The sequence below is a fragment of the Salvia hispanica genome, chromosome 2, assembly GCF_029641045.1.
Source record: "Salvia hispanica isolate PSC_SH4W2 chromosome 2, Shi_PSC_v1, whole genome shotgun sequence".
Taxonomy (NCBI): Eukaryota; Viridiplantae; Streptophyta; class Magnoliopsida; order Lamiales; family Lamiaceae; genus Salvia; species Salvia hispanica.
In genome coordinates this window covers 2,737,035-2,754,964 of record NC_142693.1, presented here as the reverse complement: position 1 = coordinate 2,754,964, position 17,930 = coordinate 2,737,035, and the positions used below count along the sequence as shown (strand labels likewise).

The following is a 17,930-nucleotide window of genomic DNA, read 5'->3' as shown; positions in this document are numbered from 1 at the left end:
GACAAAAGGGTGGAGGAGGAAATAACGGAGACAAAACGGCGAAGGAGGAAATAACTGTGGATAAGATGTCGGAGGAGGAAACAACGGCAGAGCAGAGTGTTCTTTCCTTTCTCCTAAATAAATGAAATATATTTGTTGTAACATCCATGAATCATGATCATGTCATTGGATTATCGTATGGAATATAAAATTGAATGCATTTTCGTGTAATGGTTATTGTAAATATAAAATTGAATAAACATGTTGCATTTGATCTTAACACTAAGTGTGGTATAATTCATAAATAAGTAAATAAATTATATATTTAAAAGATATAAATCAACTCATTAAATAATGATTGATGAAATACTAGTATTTATATGTTTGAAAAAAATTGAAACTAAAAATGACAAGTATTGAAATATGTTTTTATAGTGTTTGAAGAGAATTTCTTCTGAACTTTTGAGATTTTCTAGAAATATGCACAAAACTTTCTAGAATTCTCCTCAAAATTTGAGATTTTATAGTTTTTTTATATTCTAAACATAATACTTAAAACTCATTTCTAGTTCGAGTCCAAATCCAATACAATAGATGTTTTTCTAAAATTATTTAACATCCAATTTAGGTATGAGTATAACAAGCATGTATATTCAGTAAGTATAGCAAACATATGTATCTATTAAGTAAAAGTTAGAGTTTTCATTTTGATCATATTAGATCTTGTGACAAGAGTCTAATTAAACGATGGTAGAGTTTGAGGTGAGACAAAAGTCACAAAATAGTAGTACTAGCATAAAATAAAAACACAATTAGAGCACTCCCAATGGGGGTGGCGAAAATCCGGCGAAAAATCGCCGGATATCGCCGACTTATCGCCGGCCATTGGGAGGATTTCGGCGATTTTTCGGCGAAAATCCTACCGATTTTACGCCAAGCGGCGTTTTTTTCGCCGGATTATCACCGAGCGATCGCCGGCCACTGTGGGCGACGCTCGGCGATAAATCGGCGATATTTAATTTTTTTTTTTTTTTTTTCGGCCCAACGGCTATTTTTACATCCCACCCCTATAAATATTTCCTCCACTTCCTCCATTCATCACCCACAATCTTCATTCTCTCCATTTTCAATCTCTTCTCCCAATCTTCAATCTTCATCAATCTTCCAAAAATTATGAGCTTTTGGAAGAAAAATTCCCGCTCGGGTAAGGGTAAGGGTAAGGGGAAAGAGTCGAGTTCACAAATTCCCAACACGGATGAAGCAAACGAGCAGTGGATGCACTCGTTGTTGGCGATGGGTTCTCCTCCCGGCCAACTTCCATACGCGGGTCCGTCTCCTTTGCAGACTCCTCCGGCGCGGAGACTTTCTCCGTACTTCAACTCTGCCGGCAGAATGCCCTCTCCAGCCGACGATGTGTATCGGCCCCAGTTCGACACCCCCGGATCAACCCCAGGCGACCAAGAATCTCAGGCCGCGACACTGAGCGCGGAGGACTTCGAGGTGGAAGAAACGCCCACGAGCCGCCTTCTAGGAGCGGGAGGGGGAAGGCGCCGGCGTCGTCGGCTGCGACTGATACGGGTTCCGATGAGAGGCCAAAGCGGGTAAGGACTACTTACACTCTGCAAGAGTCCGAGCTGATAGCCACCTGCTGGGCGGACACGTCACAGAACGCGGAGCGCAGCAACTACCAGACTGAGATCATATTCTGGGAGCGGGTTGCCGCGAAGTACAGGAGCCACAAGACTGCCTCAATGAAGGACCATGGCAGCGAGGCGATCCGTCGGCATTGGGAGCGCCTCATGAGGGACTGCGGCCACTTCAACGGTATTTATTCTAACTTGTTGGCGAACATGCCCAGTGGCCAGAACGAGCATATGGTCCGAGATGAGGCCATGCAGAGGTATTGTGGCAAGTACTTGTCGAAGGGGTTCAAGTATTGGAACATCTACGATAAGCTGAAGGATCTCCCCAAATTCCGGACGGGGATGCACGTCGCGCTGCACGGGAAATCGGTGCGCTCGCGACTTAGCGTTTCGGAGAGCGAGGGGAGCGCGACCCACATCGACTTGAGTGGGGATGGTCCGCACGAGCGCCCGGAGGGAGCGAAGAAGGCGAAGGGGAGGCGGAAGGGGAAGGGCACAACGTCGGAAGTCGAGTCGGAACCCCACATCGACTTAGAAAAAGCCACTTATTCGAGCAATGTCGCTAATCTGACGCAGATGTACACGCTGTACTTCACCGGCGGCGGGACCCCTGAAGAAAAGGCGGCCCTCTGGAAATGCATCCAAAGCCTGCAGATTACGATGGGCCTCGATCCCGACGCCCCTCCGGCCCCTCCGTCTTAGTTTTTTTTTTTTTAAATCTTTGTTTATTTGCGTTTTTTATTTGTAGTTTTTTTTTTCTCGTTGTATTATATTTTCCAATGATTAATACAACGATGAATTGTTCATTATTAGTCTATTTATTAAATACATTTGTAGGGAAAATTAAATAATATAAAAAATAATGATGTAAAAATGAAATGTTGAGTTAGGGAGAAATAAGGGAGAAATAAGGGAGAAACCAATGTAGCAGTTGGCTAAAAACTGGGGATAAAATGTGATGCTGATGTGGCGCTGATGTGGCAGGAGTTAGGGAGAAATAAGGGAGTGCCATTGGGAGTGCTCTTAGAAATTTAGGAAAAAAAGACTATTTTCTCTATTTCTCCAAAATACAATTCCTCACGTAAAGCATAACAAAAAATGTGTAAAGCATAAGAATGAACCAAAGATTTATTTTTCCACACTATATGTTGATCAAAAAATAAAGAAAAAAAAATCCATAACCTTTCCCCAGCCAGCTAAGAACACAAAATAGATTCAATCTGTGAATTTTGAGTTTTTGTGGTAAGATTTAGACCCGTGGATATCTTCTTGTTTGTCGAGTTTCGAGTTGGTTCATCCAGTCCGACAACCACAACAGACCTTTATACCCGAAATATGCAGAGACGACGACAGTTGCTACAACGATAAGCACCAAAAGGATCCGTCGAGCCACACCAACTATTCTCTGCACGACGAAGAAAAATATTCACTACCTAGAAATGCTACAACCAAGACCTGCCTATTAGCCCGAGAATAGAAGCCAAACCTGCAGCCTTGATGCATTCTCCTCTTCGTGTACCCTTTGTCTCCGTCTCCTCCTTTTCGATACGTTACTAGCCTTATCTGACTCCTTTTCCTTCAAAAGAGAAACTAACATAAGCGTGTACCGAGCTTTCCAAAAATCATCGTATTGATTTAATGAAGTAGAAAGAATTACCTCCTGGGGCTTCACTTGGCGAAGATGCAACTCTGAGTCGGGGGCCTTGACTTTGCTCTTGCAGTCAGAACCACAAGGAAGAAGTCCGACTCCAAATTGATTCTTTGGCATCTCCTTGGGATCGCAACCACTACTAATATGTGCCGCTTGTACATCCTTGCATAGCCACTCCTTCTTTAAGGTTTGACACCCACAACGAACGGTTACCTAGCAAGAGATCGAGAAAGTTAACAGAGAGGCCCACATTCGAGTTGTCAGATTCCAACACGGTAGATGTTTTTGGTACCTTCTTAGAGCACTTGTCAGGTGATGGGCAGGGGCCGGGATGGCACGTCTCTGGGCATAAGTGTGTACAATTCGGCAACTTCCTGCCGATCAAAAATAATAAAATCGGGGATATGTTATTTAACATTTCAAGATATCAAGAAATAAGAATAACTCAAAGAATATAACATACAACATAAAAGAAGGATATTCACTACTTACTAGATCTTCTTAGGGAGACACTAAAAAGAGTGATATCGAAAGCATCTAAAGACGAATGTTTGAAATATTTCGATATCATGATCAGATGGGTACGACATAAGCCGAAACTATTCACACAACTTGAACACAAATTCATAGAAAATAATTTAAAATAAACACCAAATAGTCCTCTCCTTGAAGTTATAATTATCAGTTTCTTTTTCGTTTTTTGGATAGCATTAAGTCATCTTAAATAAGAAGATACCGTATGAAGACTTTTCGAGAATACCTATGGCAAGGCCCTTTGCACGAACGGACAACCATTTGCTCTTTCTCGGACAGGCAGTTGTAATATTTACACTCGAAAACATGAACCATGGACCCACAGTGACACGAACGCTTAATCAACGTCTTGCAAGGGGGGCATTCTCCAGGATGACATCGCATAGGGCAAGGATGTGGACATTTCGGATCTCTATCCTGAAAGAAGATCATGGACAAAGAGAAGAAACTGTGTGAATTTCACCAACCAATGCCACCATATTAAAATATTTCGTGAATCTGAGTTCTAGATACATTTAAAGCTATTCGAACAAGGCTTGAAACGTACTAATCGAATAAGAACAAGTAACCAAAAAGAACCCTAAACCCTAAACCCTAAAGCTTCAAGATTTAAGAAAAGAACCGGGGGAGTATTTACCTTATCACAAGGGAGATTGCACACTTCACAGGACTCGCCTGTTTTCGAAGAATGGTCTTTCAAGGGATGACATACGTAAGTGCAGTAATGGTTGCTACATGGAAGAGGATTTCCACACAAATTATCACAAGGAAACTCCGGACTATTTGAGCATACCATCTGAGAGGAAAAAAGGTAATAATCTTTATCCTCATACAACAGAACAATATAAATACGACACACATAGAAAAGGCCTATTCGCTGATGAAGAAACTAACCATCCTTTCTGCTCCTATGTGACGGCCAAAGCATGACCTCAACACAACTTCTGGGCAAGGTGGACATGGGGAACCAGGTGTAGCTTCACTCAGATAATTTCCCTTCTTCTTTTTTGGTTTTAACGTAAATTCGGGGCGTGGGGGTGGTACAGGTCCATGGCACCTATATATAACATTAAACAATTGAGTTAGAGATGGAGTGGCCCGAGGAGGAGGCAGTTACCAAAGAAGAATTATTTGAGGCAAACCTCAATTGGCATTCATGGCCACATGAGTATCTTTCACCACAAGTTAGCCGACATGGGGGGCAAGCACCATAATGGCACCGGTGTGGCTGGAGATACATATATGTAAAAATCGTCATTGGAAACAATTTCTTGTCATTGTTTGAGCTATATAGCAAAGATCTAGAAAGAAAACTAAATGTCGAATCAAATAAAGCATTTTTTGCGTACTTAACAGTCTGCTATTATCAGTCAAGAATTAGATTATTACATTGAGAGAACAGCCATACCTTAGATTGTGGAGCATGCCTGCATAAAGGAGCTACGGGACATGGTTTGTGACACTTAGGAGGCTTTTGTTCAGTTTCTGTGCCACAAGGAACCTGATTACAAGTTAAAAGAGTGAGCAGAACTCTTGCGGAGTATGCAATTTTCATATCAGATAATTGGATAGCTTTCAAATTTTGTTCTTAAATCCTTCGTCCACATATTCTCCCCGAAAAGCATGCATCGTGATTGAAGTATAATCAGCTTTAAGTTTTCTTGCTCACAACAGAAGCAAGCAATCAACAAATTTATCAAAACCCTTACTATTTAGTAAATGGTATGTCCTTGAATAAGTATATAATGATATTTTTGTTGGACAGCCACATAGACTCATCTATTAAATACGCGGTGGAGCACACTAGCGCCAATTATCCCAAGCATACGAGAGATAAAAAGACAAATTTCAAGACTCAAAAAATACAATGCTAACCTCAAAATGTGTGTTGCCACATGCACATGATATCCTCACCATCAGTGGGCAAGGAGCACAAGCACCTCTACAACAACAAAAAAAACAATCAGCAAATATTCCAACGTCCATATGGGTCGAAAAGATCATAGGTTATACAAATACATTTGTAAATGTTCAATGTTCCCACATGTGTAGATAAATGTCTAAGAACCCTACAAGACCTATAAGGTTCTACCAAGTCCGCACATTGCACAAAACGATGGCAACAGAATTACCTATGACATGGAGCTGGGCACTTGTGATTTCGACACCGGAGCTTCCGGTCACATATCTGAACTCCAAGATATGTACAAAAGTAAGAAGAACAGTCTCCATTTACAGTACACATATTAGAGTATAGCAAAAGCAAGAACCTCTGAGCAAGGAGGGCAGTCCCCATCGCAGCAGCGGCGCTTACAAGCATGCCGACCACAATCCCTAAGCGTTTGGCATTTCCTCTCACAAGTCAACTCTTGATAGCAAGGGACCTATTCTAAATCCAATGAGCCATTCTCCTTATCACAAACATCATACACAAAGACACTAAACACAGAAACACCACATTTAAAAACAAACCATCCAATCCAATACAAAATGCACCTGTTTCTTGAAGCTCCCACACCTACACGGCTTTGTCACGATCATCCTACAATTCTCAACGCACGGGCCGTGATGGCATCTCTCGGGGCACCTGTGGAAGCCACAGCTCAGCAGCTTATTGCAAGTTGACCCACACAGAGGCAAAGAAACATCACATGCCATCCCTTCATACACTCTCTTCCCACAAGGGCAACTCCTCTTCCCTTGAAACGGGCACTCCCCACACCCGCCCTCGTGGCACCCCTTCTCACAAACATGCCTCCCACAGCTCAACATCTTCTTGCACTCACCATTGCACCTAAAGTCCCTCTCACAGCACTCCCTCACCATCTCCTCCTTCCCACACTGGCATCGAAAACTCCCCTTCGCCCTACACGGCTGGCACGATCCATCATGGCAGATCTCACCACATCTATGAGCTCCACACTCCAACACCTTCCCACACACACCTTTGCAAGAAAATTCCTTCAATCCACATCTTCTCACATCCTCCAATTTCCCACAAAAGCACCGATTTTTAATTAATTTCGGGCAGGCCGGACACGGCCCGGGATGGCACAGCAGCAGGCAGAGATGCCCACAGTTATATTTCAACGATCTCCCACAAATCTCGCCGCAAGAATGAGGCAAAACCCAGGGATCACGGGGCGGGTCCTCGACCTTCCCGCAGAAGCAATAGTAATTCTTGGGGGTTTGGGGCTTGAGATACTCGACGCGGCACTTGGGGCAGGGCCAGGCGAGGGAGCCCTCGTCGGGGGCGACGGCGGCGCGTGAGGAGGCGCGTGAGGCGGCGAGGGTGGTGGACTGGTGGGCCCATGACTGGATGCAGAGGAGGTGGAAGATGGCGAAGCAGCGGGAGGAGCAGGACCAGGTGGGGTCGGTGGGCTTGATGCGCTCGAGGCAGATGAGGCAGGAGAGGGCGCCGGCGCGGGAGGAGGTGAGGAAAGATTGGATTTTTATGAGATCTTGGTGGTGGAGATCGGCGGTGGTGGTGCGGGAACTGGAATGGGAGAGGTAGGATTGGAAGATGGAGGAGGAGAGGTCGGGGTGGCGCTGGTGGGAATGGGAGGGGGAGGATGAATCGGAGTCGGAGTCGGAGTCGGAGGAGAGGTGGTGGGCGGCGGAGGAGAGCATTGTGCGGCGGTGGGTTGGGATTTTGACTGATAAATCTTCGATTTGAGCTGACAAAATTGAGAGAATTTTGCACTAGTATTTGTTTTAGGTGGTAGGAATGATTAAAATTATTTTACTAATAATTTTGTAATGTTAAATAAATTTAATTTATCATGCAAAATATGGTTGACTTTGATTGTGATTTGTTGGTAAAATTAGCATTTATCACATAATTATCAAGTGATATTGCCAGCCTTATTTTTGGCAAACCATGAATGAGGCTCGTGGGGGTTGAACAATGTAAATGGTGTTGAAAAGTGAAAGAGATACATCAACTATCGATGACAATAGATTGCCAAGAATAAACAAAAGTAATTCTTAGCATTGAAATTTAATGGAGTTCTTCAAATAAGTATAGTTGATGTGTACACATACAATTTGCCATATATATTTCAAATAATTCCCAATCACATGTTCGATCATGTATATAAAAAAAACTCTAAATATTTGATATCTTTAACTTTGAATAAGATCGTATTTCCAGTGACGATTTCATTCGATACCATACCTAGTATAATCTCTCTTATCATTACCTTTTAAAATATTTAGTGAAAAGAAACATAGTGAATAACGAATTAAGAATGACAATAAACCTCAACCCCAAATGATTGGATCATCGTGGGATTAGCCAGCCCCAAAATCCGAATTTAGTAGAGTTTTTCAACTGTTATGAACTGACAGGAATTTGATCGACTCTGACCCCACCTAGATCTGTCATTCGAAGCGGAGGTGGTGGCGGCGGCTAAATTGATGAGGATGAAGACAGTTTTAGTTGACGCGATGGTAGTTGAAAGAGAGATGGGACAATCCCAAACCCTAGGAACAAAGTTTTGCGAATTCAAGAGAAGGTCACGACAACACGATTTATTTATCACTACGATAGATACAGTAGAAATCAAACGCATCGTGTGATATTTCACATAGATATTCATCAATCTCACACACACACTCTCTCACACACTCAACACTCTCACTCTCACTCGAGAGTCATGTACATGAATCGACAAATGAACATAAATCAGAGTTCAACAAGGAACTAAACCATGCTTTTCATTATATATACAAATGCATGGCTGACTAATCCAGACCCCAAAGAAAAAAGAGTCATTGCACATCACACAAACTCGAACCGCATAAGAAGCTTCACGGAGTTGTACTTCACCCCCTTGCGGTTGTGCAGTGGAACGGCTCGGATGCCTTTGCAGAGCTCCATCACCGGCAGGCATGTCTGCCCGGCAAAATCATCCTTCTCAGACATGTCATACTCGTGGACTTCAATTCGCAGCAATGCCAGTTCCGGAACTCTTAGTGGGAACTCAAACACCTCATCCCAGTTCGGTATCCAGTTATCTTCGAGCGTCTTTGTTTTCTTCATGATGGTATCAGCAGGCACTCCAGCAATTCCAACCTTACAATACACACAGATCATTGCCACCAATCAAAAAATTGATACAACAAGGTTTGCTAGCTTGAAACATAGTTATATGGAAGCAGAGTAAACGACAATGAGAATAGTCTGAATTATATGGAAGGCCGAAGGTAATTAAATCAGACGCAAAAACATAGATGGTTGTAGCTGCTTACCCTAGCATAGAAATCTGGGGGAGAATAAGTATCAAAATGCGTATGACGGAAGTCATAGTACCATCCTTCGCCCATATAAACAGTCACCTGTTTATGCATGTGCCAAATGTATAAAGCTTCAGTCAATTTAGTAACTAACCAACAACGCGCACACGTACAGTCAAAAGCTATAAGCATTTTCAGCCTACCCTCAAAGTTGTTTTAACAGGTAATGATGCATTAGGATCAAAGACCTCGCCATATGCATTAGGTTTCAACAAAATGTCAGGCTTTTTAACATATCCGCAACCACCATTGGCCCTGAACATGCCATGCATCACCCAAAGGGACCTTCCATAACCCTGAGAGACAGTAATAACATGTCAGTGATAGAACCAAAATATTTTTCGCGCATTCTAAGGTTGCTGCTGAAAGATATATCTTGCGGGTGCACAGTGAGAACACTACATTGTGCCATAACTGTTGCACTGTTTATTTATTTCTCGTACATATATGTTCAAATCTAGACAGTAGTATAACTACATAGAAACAATAAACATTTAAGTCTTTCAACTATAAGTTGGACTTATTGGTACTACGCAGGTATTAATATTATTAAACAAGATGAAGAGAAAACAAAAACTTTGGGGATTGTAATTGGAGTTTCTTGTGAGTCAATAGCCAACCTGCATGTTGAATGCAACCATTTGAGCTCCATGTGACCACGCAATTAGGGGATTGTAATTGGATGAATCAAAACGTATACCCTTAGGGTACACTCTAAGCAAGTTCCTTTGGGTAAACCTGAAGAACAGAAATATGATATGTAAGGTTCAGAAAATGCCTAAGACTGCCAGTATTCATACACATTAGCTTTCTCCGAATTAATACCTTTGAGGAGGCTATACATGAGACACCATTGGAGAGGTTAACGTCAGGGAGAGTGATTTATTAGCTCTTTCATGCTACGACTTGCAGACTTTATATATACCAGTTAAGTTATCAATTGGTTTCAATCTCATGTGTAACACTTGTAGAAATCAATGGATAATTACATTTAAATGGTCACACTTGTTTGCCAATACGAGCTCTATAAACATCAAAGAGTAGTCTATAGGGAGAGTGAGGTGAAACTATGCTTAAGGCAATGTATACATCCTACCATGGCCTTTGCTTGCTTTACTTGTTAATGGCTGAGATTTCAGATTTTAATTGCGAATTGGTTATTTCGAATGTAAACCACATTCTAACAGAATCTCTTCACACCTAGAGTACTAGAAATCATGCACTATAATGCCCTATTTTTAAGTGCAAGTCACCTGACAATATCTCTTCCGTAATCTACAATGGCCTTCTCAAGCTCTTGCTCGCTCAAGCTAAGACGTCTCACTTTATCAGGGTCAACCCTCAGCCAGTCCTGCATTCCACCCTTCCCCTTTCCAGCATGAATAGCAATCAACTGCCGGTATTCTGGGGCTTCATTTTGTTGTTCCTGAGCATCCTCTTCATCATCTTCATCGTCCTCCCCATCTTCATCATCCTACAAGAAAAATTATGGCCTACTGAGAAATATACAGGACGGACCTTACTCAGTCTTGAGAGATAAATAACTTTATAAGTACCTTGTCATTTTTAGCATAGTTTGGCTCACTTCCCCATGCTTCGTCATCCTTTTCCTTTTTTAAATCACCCTCTTGTACTTTAACATCCTTGGCCTTTAAGTACTCTTTTGGTGGTTTGGTCGATATAATAACCCTTTTCTTCAGAAATTCAGGGGAAGGGAAATCTTTCAAACATTCCGAACCAGGGGCAAACAGGATGTCGCCAAAAGTTTCATTGATCATCTAGATTCAGTAAGAGGAGAAGTGATTACACACAGAAAAATTACTTAATTTCCCATAAAAGCTCCACATACATACCTCAGCCACTTTAGCCTGAAGATCTGGAGTAAGATGATCTTCTAATGTTATTACAAGGGGATATTCAGATGCAACAAATGCATTTTCCTTGATCGACCTCAAACATTTGATGAGCTCAACAGGAGTGGTTAGCGTCCTTAACAAGTACAATAAAAGGAAGTATAAGTGTATAACAAGGAGATAACAATACATATCCTGCAGATAACTAAAAGATATGCTCGAAATCTGCATTACTGCTTTTTCAGAAATGAATTATCTGTATCCCCCTTTTCATGGAATTCTACAATTTTCCAAATGGAAAATAATATACTGGAAATGGATGTACTTGCTACAGCAGTTTGAAGAAAACTTTGCAGATAATACTGACAGTTACTTAGCATCTGTTTACATCCATATTATGTTAGTTATGCAGTCTGAACCATTAGAACATTTCAATAAAAAGTTGCACAAGTACAGAGTACAACAATATCCTATTTTCTTTTCCATCTTCACAGAAACAAAGCTTATGTTCCATATTTATTCTCAGCATTGTAGTAGATATGTTTCACTGGTTGATGCAGTGCAATTCAACTGAAATATCCATAAGATTACTAAATCATATGATCAGCATGGAATTCGTGTTAAAAGGGGTAAATACCCTATCATTTCAAACGAGATAAAACTTAAATCAGTTAAGCCATTTTTTTTAACTAAAACCTCAATCAATGGGCTTGTTTTTCATGTATGTAAATGATTAGTACATTTTGAATTAAGCTTATTTACAGAATTCTATACAATAATAGGAAAACCCAAACGAGATGTGTAAGTAATGCATACCTTCCATGAAGAACATTGACATTATCACCAGCAGAATTTGGCCATATGTCCAATTCAATAACTCTGACGCCTCTATGCAATGCATTTATAATGGGAACATCACTACAATCACTACTTAGTTGATTCCCCGTCAAATAGGAATTATGGCCCGTGTATATAAAATAATGAGAAAGAGGACCAGTCATATCATGGTGCACCTGAAAAAATGGCAAAACTGTCAAAAAGCAAGGCTAATAGGCTACCACAAAGGACGATCACAACAGAGGATATCATGAGAACAACTAATAATCAAACTATAAATAGAAACTGAAAGATGGTTTTAAAGTCCCAATTTGGAAACTGGAGCTCAAATGGTAGTATGTTATTCACATTGCAAAGACCATCACAGCCCCTTAAAGATGCAGAGGATGAAAAAAATCCAACCTTTTTATATAAAAACAAAAATATCCATTCGACAGCTTCACCCATATCTATCTTAAGCAAGAGAGCACTACAAATTTTTTGTTTCAGGCTATCTTTCAGTGAAACAAAAATGAAGGTATAGCAAAAAAAAGTGTGAAAATTGACAGGATGAAATTCATTCAACATATCACATTATATTACTCATTTGACTGCCTAAAAGCACCATCTTCACTGATATAATCCTTCAATACACCTCGTCATTCAAGGCACAGCAAATCACAGTATACCAATTTCTCAAACTTCAGAACTTAAAGCCTATTATCACAGAAACGCCAAAAAAACTACCTCTATCGAAACAAAACTAAACTAAAACTAATGGCTCGAATCAAAACGAAACCACAGCGATCACTTTAATTCCCTCAAAAACAGAAATTCAGTAATCAGAGAATCACTTCAAATCTAAACTATAACCAATTCTCAAAATCTTCTGAAAGTAAAACACCTCAACAATGGCTCGAATCAAAATGAAACCACAGCGATCACTTCAATTCCCTCAAAAACAGAAATTCAGTAATCAGAGAATCACTTCAAATCTAAACTATAACCAATTCTCAAAATCTTCTGAAAGTAAAACACCTCAACAATGGCTCGAATCAAAACGAAACCACAGCGATCGCTTCAATTGTGCCTCAAAAACAGAAATTCAGCAATCAACGGAACAAAAAAGAGGCGAAAATTTACCCCAAGCTTGGTGTTAATAGGCGAATTGTCATCAGCAAACAAGTACTTGAAAAAGCCCTCGAGATTGAAGCCGCGGCGATGGAAAATACTGAGGTGCTTGAGGCTGTCGATCACCGCCTGCGCGTCCTCCACCGTGGCGTCCTTCTGCTGCTGGACATTCTCCATGAACCGGCGCAGGTGCTCGGCGTCCATGACGCCGTTCTGGGAGTACTCCGCGAAGAGCTGCTTGACGTCGGGCGGCGCCTCGGAGGCGGCGAGGCGGAAGCGGCGGCGGAAGCAGAAGCACACGCGGTAGGTCTGCTTGGACGACATTTCGGAGTCGGTTGCTGCGGGAATTGAAAATGAGAGAGATGAGATTTGGTGATGTGAGAGTGAGGGTTATGAGCTGAAGGGGAAAGGATTAGATGCATTGATTGCAACGGAATCAAGCGCTAGATGCCTTTGGATTTTGGAGGATTGAGAGGTGGGGCCATCGCGAGGGGGAGAGGAGGTCAGCTCAACCGCGGATTGGCCACGTCTTTGTGATCATCGCCATTGATGTGAACACGTCGCCGTCTTTAACAGTAAATTGCAGTTGTGATTTTTATGAAAAAAAAATAATTAGTTGTTTCATTCTCCCTCCGTCCCGAATAATTCGGGTCACTTTGACCGGGCACGGGTTTTAAGAATTGTAACGAAAATTGGGTTGAAAAAATTAGTGAAATGTGGGTCATACCTTTATACTATATTAGTTTTATAATGAAATGTGAGTAGGAATGAGTTAGTGGAATATGGGGTCCACTACCAAAAATGATAAAAGTGAAATGAGACAAATTATATGGGACAGACTGAGATGAAAAACTCGGACGAATTATCCGGAACGGAGGGAGTCCTATTTATTGTGTTAGGTATGTTCAAATAAATAATTGATGATCATTATTTAATTGACTTTGTTGAATTTAGAACTATAGTCTCATGTGTCTACACGTTAATAAAAATAAAAAGTGATTGATGTAGGATAATGTCTATAAATAAGATGAAAAAGTTACACATCAGATATAGTGTTGGTAATGATTATAAAATGATTGTGAATAGAGAAAGTAGTAAACAATGCAGTGGATAATTTGGATATTTGACTTATCTTAAACTTAAACCATCTTACAAAAATTTTCGTAATGATATAGAGGATTGATTATTTTAATAAATTCTACTCCTCCGTCCGCAAAATATTGCTTATATTTAACTCAGCATGAGTTTTAAGAAATGAGAACAAAAAAGATATTCACATCTAATATCACAAAACTTTCAAAAAGTTGGATTTTTCCCACGAACTTTAAAATTGGCAAATAATATCACGAACTTTACCCGGGTTTGTTTTTCCCCATGAATGAAAAAATTCCCACAAATAATATTATGATACAGATTTTTTTTCGTAATTTCTCGACAACAATTTTGAGAGCTTTAATTTTTTCAATCTTTGAAGATAGTTTTTCTTGAAGCACACCATCCAAAATTGTTCTTTAATCTATTAAAATAACATGAATTTTTTCATTCATGGCAAAAAACAAACTCGGGGTAAAGTTCGTGATATTATTTGCCAATTTTAAAGTTCGTGGGAAAAATCCAACTTTTTAAAATTTCGTGATATTAGACGCCAATATCCCGAAGAAAAATGAGTGTAAAAAATTAGTGGAATGTAGACTCCACATTTATATATTAATTTTATAATAAAATGTGAGTGTAATGAGTTAATGGAAAGTGAGAACCATTTACTAAAAGAAGAAAAAAAAAATCAAACTGGACAACATTTCACGGACATTGGAAATAACATGAATTCATTTTTCAGCTATCATTTTCTTTTAATTTAATGCAATTTAAGTATACGCACGTATCAAATTTTGTTCTTTGACAAATTCGAAAGCTAAGTACAGATACAAATTTAATTAACAAGCTAAATTACTCACGAAAAGTATAAGCACATTACAAGCCGTGTTACATTCATAATACAACAAAGTTAGGTATATTTGGAACGGAATTTAGGTATTAATTTATTGTAACATGTTATTTTATGATTATATTAGATTATTGAATCTCTAGAGCAACCACACACAAAGCACCAAAATAGAATAAATACACTATGGATCAAACAAATTCAAATCTGAGAAGAAGCTTGACACACTTGTATTTTTCTCCCTTGCGTGTGTAGAGTGGGACGGCTCGAATACCTTCCCTGAGCTCCGACACGGGGAGGCACGTCTGGCCGGCAAACATAGTTTTACCAGATACATCTTCCTCGGAAACCTGGAGTCGGAGGAGAGCTAGTTCAGGAACTGTCAATGGGAACTCGAACACCTCATCCCATGACGGGATCCAGTTGTCGTCTATTGTCTTTGTTTTCTTCTTCTTCTTGTCAGCCGGCACCCCCACAATTGCAATCTGCAGTTGAAGATTGTGTAAATCATCAGCAGCAACAGCAACGACGAGTTTAAGATGTGGAATAACTAGACGAAGCTTACCTTTGCACGAAAGTCAGGGGGAGAGTAGGTATCAAAGTGTGTATGAGAGAAATCGTAATACCATCCTTCGCCCATATATACTGTCACCTGTTTCGAAGTAAAGATCTAAGCAAGGGCAAATCATGCATCATCTTCCATTATAGTAGAGAAATTCACTCACTCTCAGAGTAGTTTTGACAGGCAATTCAGCTTTCGGATCGAATACCTCGTCAGCATCCAACAGAAAATCTGGCTTTTTAACATAGCCACACCCGCCATTCGCCCTGAACATCCCGTGCATCAACCATAGTGATTTGCCATAACCCTGTCAATTTAAATAGGCGAACTATATTGAGTTACGTATCCAGTTTGATAAGAAATGAAAAGCCTTATCCACTTCTGTTGATTTACATTCCAATGTAAACATGTGTAAGAAACTATCAACTAGCATCATAGTTTCCAAAAAATATTACGCGAAAGAAAAGTGTTGTATCATCTATATCGCTGAAATAACATACTCTAATACTCTTATTTTATGCTAGAACAGAATACAAGTTGGTCACTGTCAAGCATGATTCACACACAAGTCCATGTCAAGAACATTTTTTTCCACATATCAATATGAGTACGAAACGATCTGTAATAATAGCGGTATGTTTTAGCTAACCTGCATATTTAACGCAACCATTTGAGCTCCATGCATCAATGCACATAACGGTTTATAATTGGAGGAGTCCAACCGAATAGCTCTGGGGTATATTCTCAATATGTTCTTCTGTGTGAACCTATAAAAGTATCACAATTGGTTCATATTCAAGTTGGGTGAAGGAAAATTGTGACATCATGTTACCTCAACACAGACAAAAAGAGAAATATGATCAAAAAAATATGGTATATACCTAACAATGTCTTGTCCATATCCTCCTGAGATCGCATCTTCAAACTTTTGCTCACTCAAGCTAATACGTCTCACTTTCGTAGGATCAACCCTCAGCCACGCCTGTATGCCTCCCTTTCCCCTTCCAGCAGGGATAGCGATCAAATCCCTGTATTGGGGCGCTGCTTGGCTCCCTACCTTTGGATCCTTCTCATCATCTTCATCAGTTTCCGTGACATCTCTGTTTGCATCATCATCATCATCATCCTAGAAAAGAAGCTTTGGTCACTTAAACTGACAGAAAAACACATTTTTTGGTTATAGTGGGGACAACTCAAAAAGACACCTTATCGTTATCATTTCTTGGTATAAGATCCGGAACTTCTCTAGGATGAGCTCCATCATCGGACGAACTGTCTGTGCAGCTTTTCTTCGCTTTATCCTCTTTTCCTTCTAGGTACTCCTTAGGCGGTTTGGTTGATATAATAATCCGCCTCTTGAGTGATTCCGGGGAGGGAAATTCTCCTAAAAGGCTTGAACCAGGGTGGGTAACCAGCATTTCTCCAAATGTTTGAACAATCATCTAGAATTAATCAAACAACACTTTAAGCCAAAGATGACAAATCAATCCCTACAATATAGACCATTTCTATATACCTCAGCAACTAGAGCTTGAAGATCAGCAGTTAGATGATCTTCAAGTGTTATTATAACAGGATACTCCGACGCAGAAAAAGCATGATTCTTAATTGACCTCAAACATCTGATCAGTGGCACAGGAGTAGTCAGTGTCCTGCATCATAGATCCAAATTTAACAACCGTGATTAAGTCTAAAACAGCATTCAGATAAATAAATGCATATAATTCCAAGTTCATACCTCCCATGAAGAACATCAACGTTATCTTTTGTAGAATTCGGCCATAAATCCAGCTCAATCCCTCTAACACCGAGCTGCAGTGCACGTACGATCGGAACATCGCTGCTGTCGCTACTAAATTGATTCCCCGTTAAATACGTATTGTGGCTAGTATAAATGAAGTAATGAGACAGTGGAGCAGTCATGTCATGGTGAACCTGAGAAACAGCAGCATCGCTTCACCGATTCATCAATTAGGTTTTAAACAAGCATGAATTGGCACAATCAAACTAAAAAAAAGCTCAAAATTACCCCAATTTTGGGGTCCAGAGCCTGATTCGCATCGCTGAACAGATACTTGAAGAACGCCTCCAAATCGAGCCCCCTCCGGTGGAATATGTGGAGATGCTTCAGCGAATCGATGATTCCCTGCGCCTCCTCCGCCGTGGCGCTCGCCTCCGCCTGAACCTCCACCAGGAACCGCCGCAGATCGTCCGCGCTCATCGCGCCGCCCTGCGAGTACGCCTCGAACAGCGCCTTCACGTCCGGCGGCGCCTCCGCGGCCGTCAGGCGGAAGCGGCGGCGGAAGCAGAAGCACACTCGGTAGGTCTGCTTGGACATGGAATCGATCGATCGAGCAGGATCGGAAGCGAATCAGCGGAAATCGGAAGTGATCGAGGAAGCTGAGATTGAATGATTTGAATCGACGGTGAAAGTGTGATCGGCGCTGCATATTTGTGTGGATCAAATAAAGTTGAAAAGGTGAAGAATTGGGAATGATTATTCGTGGAAAGTCATAAATTA

General features: G+C 40.7%; 3 protein-coding genes across 3 annotated transcripts; all 3 read right to left on the bottom strand.

Annotated features, from left to right (window-relative positions):
- Positions 1 to 2,738: 2,738 nt before the first annotated feature.
- On the bottom strand, positions 2,739 to 7,522 carry NFXL2 (NF-X1-type zinc finger protein NFXL2). The gene is made up of 13 exons (XM_048100585.2): positions 6,304 to 7,522; positions 6,078 to 6,191; positions 5,940 to 5,995; positions 5,683 to 5,749; positions 5,216 to 5,308; positions 4,950 to 5,035; positions 4,702 to 4,864; positions 4,445 to 4,603; positions 4,034 to 4,224; positions 3,566 to 3,647; positions 3,280 to 3,486; positions 3,109 to 3,198; positions 2,739 to 3,027 (listed from the first exon to the last, which is right to left on the bottom strand). Exons 1-13 carry the CDS (start codon positions 7,435 to 7,437, stop codon positions 2,872 to 2,874), a joined length of 2,598 nt encoding a protein of 865 aa, XP_047956542.2. The 5' UTR covers positions 7,438 to 7,522; the 3' UTR covers positions 2,739 to 2,871.
- Positions 7,523 to 8,365: 843 nt separating this feature from the next.
- On the bottom strand, positions 8,366 to 13,380 carry LOC125202222 (phosphoinositide phospholipase C 2-like). Its single transcript, XM_048100586.2, has 9 exons — positions 12,918 to 13,380; positions 11,775 to 11,971; positions 10,959 to 11,094; positions 10,662 to 10,883; positions 10,359 to 10,579; positions 9,726 to 9,843; positions 9,249 to 9,401; positions 9,061 to 9,147; positions 8,366 to 8,884 (listed from the first exon to the last, which is right to left on the bottom strand). Exons 1-9 carry the CDS (start codon positions 13,227 to 13,229, stop codon positions 8,591 to 8,593), a joined length of 1,740 nt encoding a protein of 579 aa, XP_047956543.2. The 5' UTR covers positions 13,230 to 13,380; the 3' UTR covers positions 8,366 to 8,590.
- A 1,411-nt stretch (positions 13,381 to 14,791) lies between these two features.
- Positions 14,792 to 17,930, bottom strand: LOC125210768 (phosphoinositide phospholipase C 2-like). Its single transcript, XM_089066158.1, has 9 exons — positions 17,439 to 17,930; positions 17,148 to 17,344; positions 16,926 to 17,061; positions 16,615 to 16,851; positions 16,291 to 16,535; positions 16,059 to 16,176; positions 15,573 to 15,716; positions 15,413 to 15,499; positions 14,792 to 15,332 (listed from the first exon to the last, which is right to left on the bottom strand). The coding sequence occupies exons 1-9, from the start codon at positions 17,745 to 17,747 to the stop codon at positions 15,039 to 15,041; spliced, it is 1,767 nt and encodes a 588-aa protein (XP_088922284.1). The 5' UTR covers positions 17,748 to 17,930; the 3' UTR covers positions 14,792 to 15,038.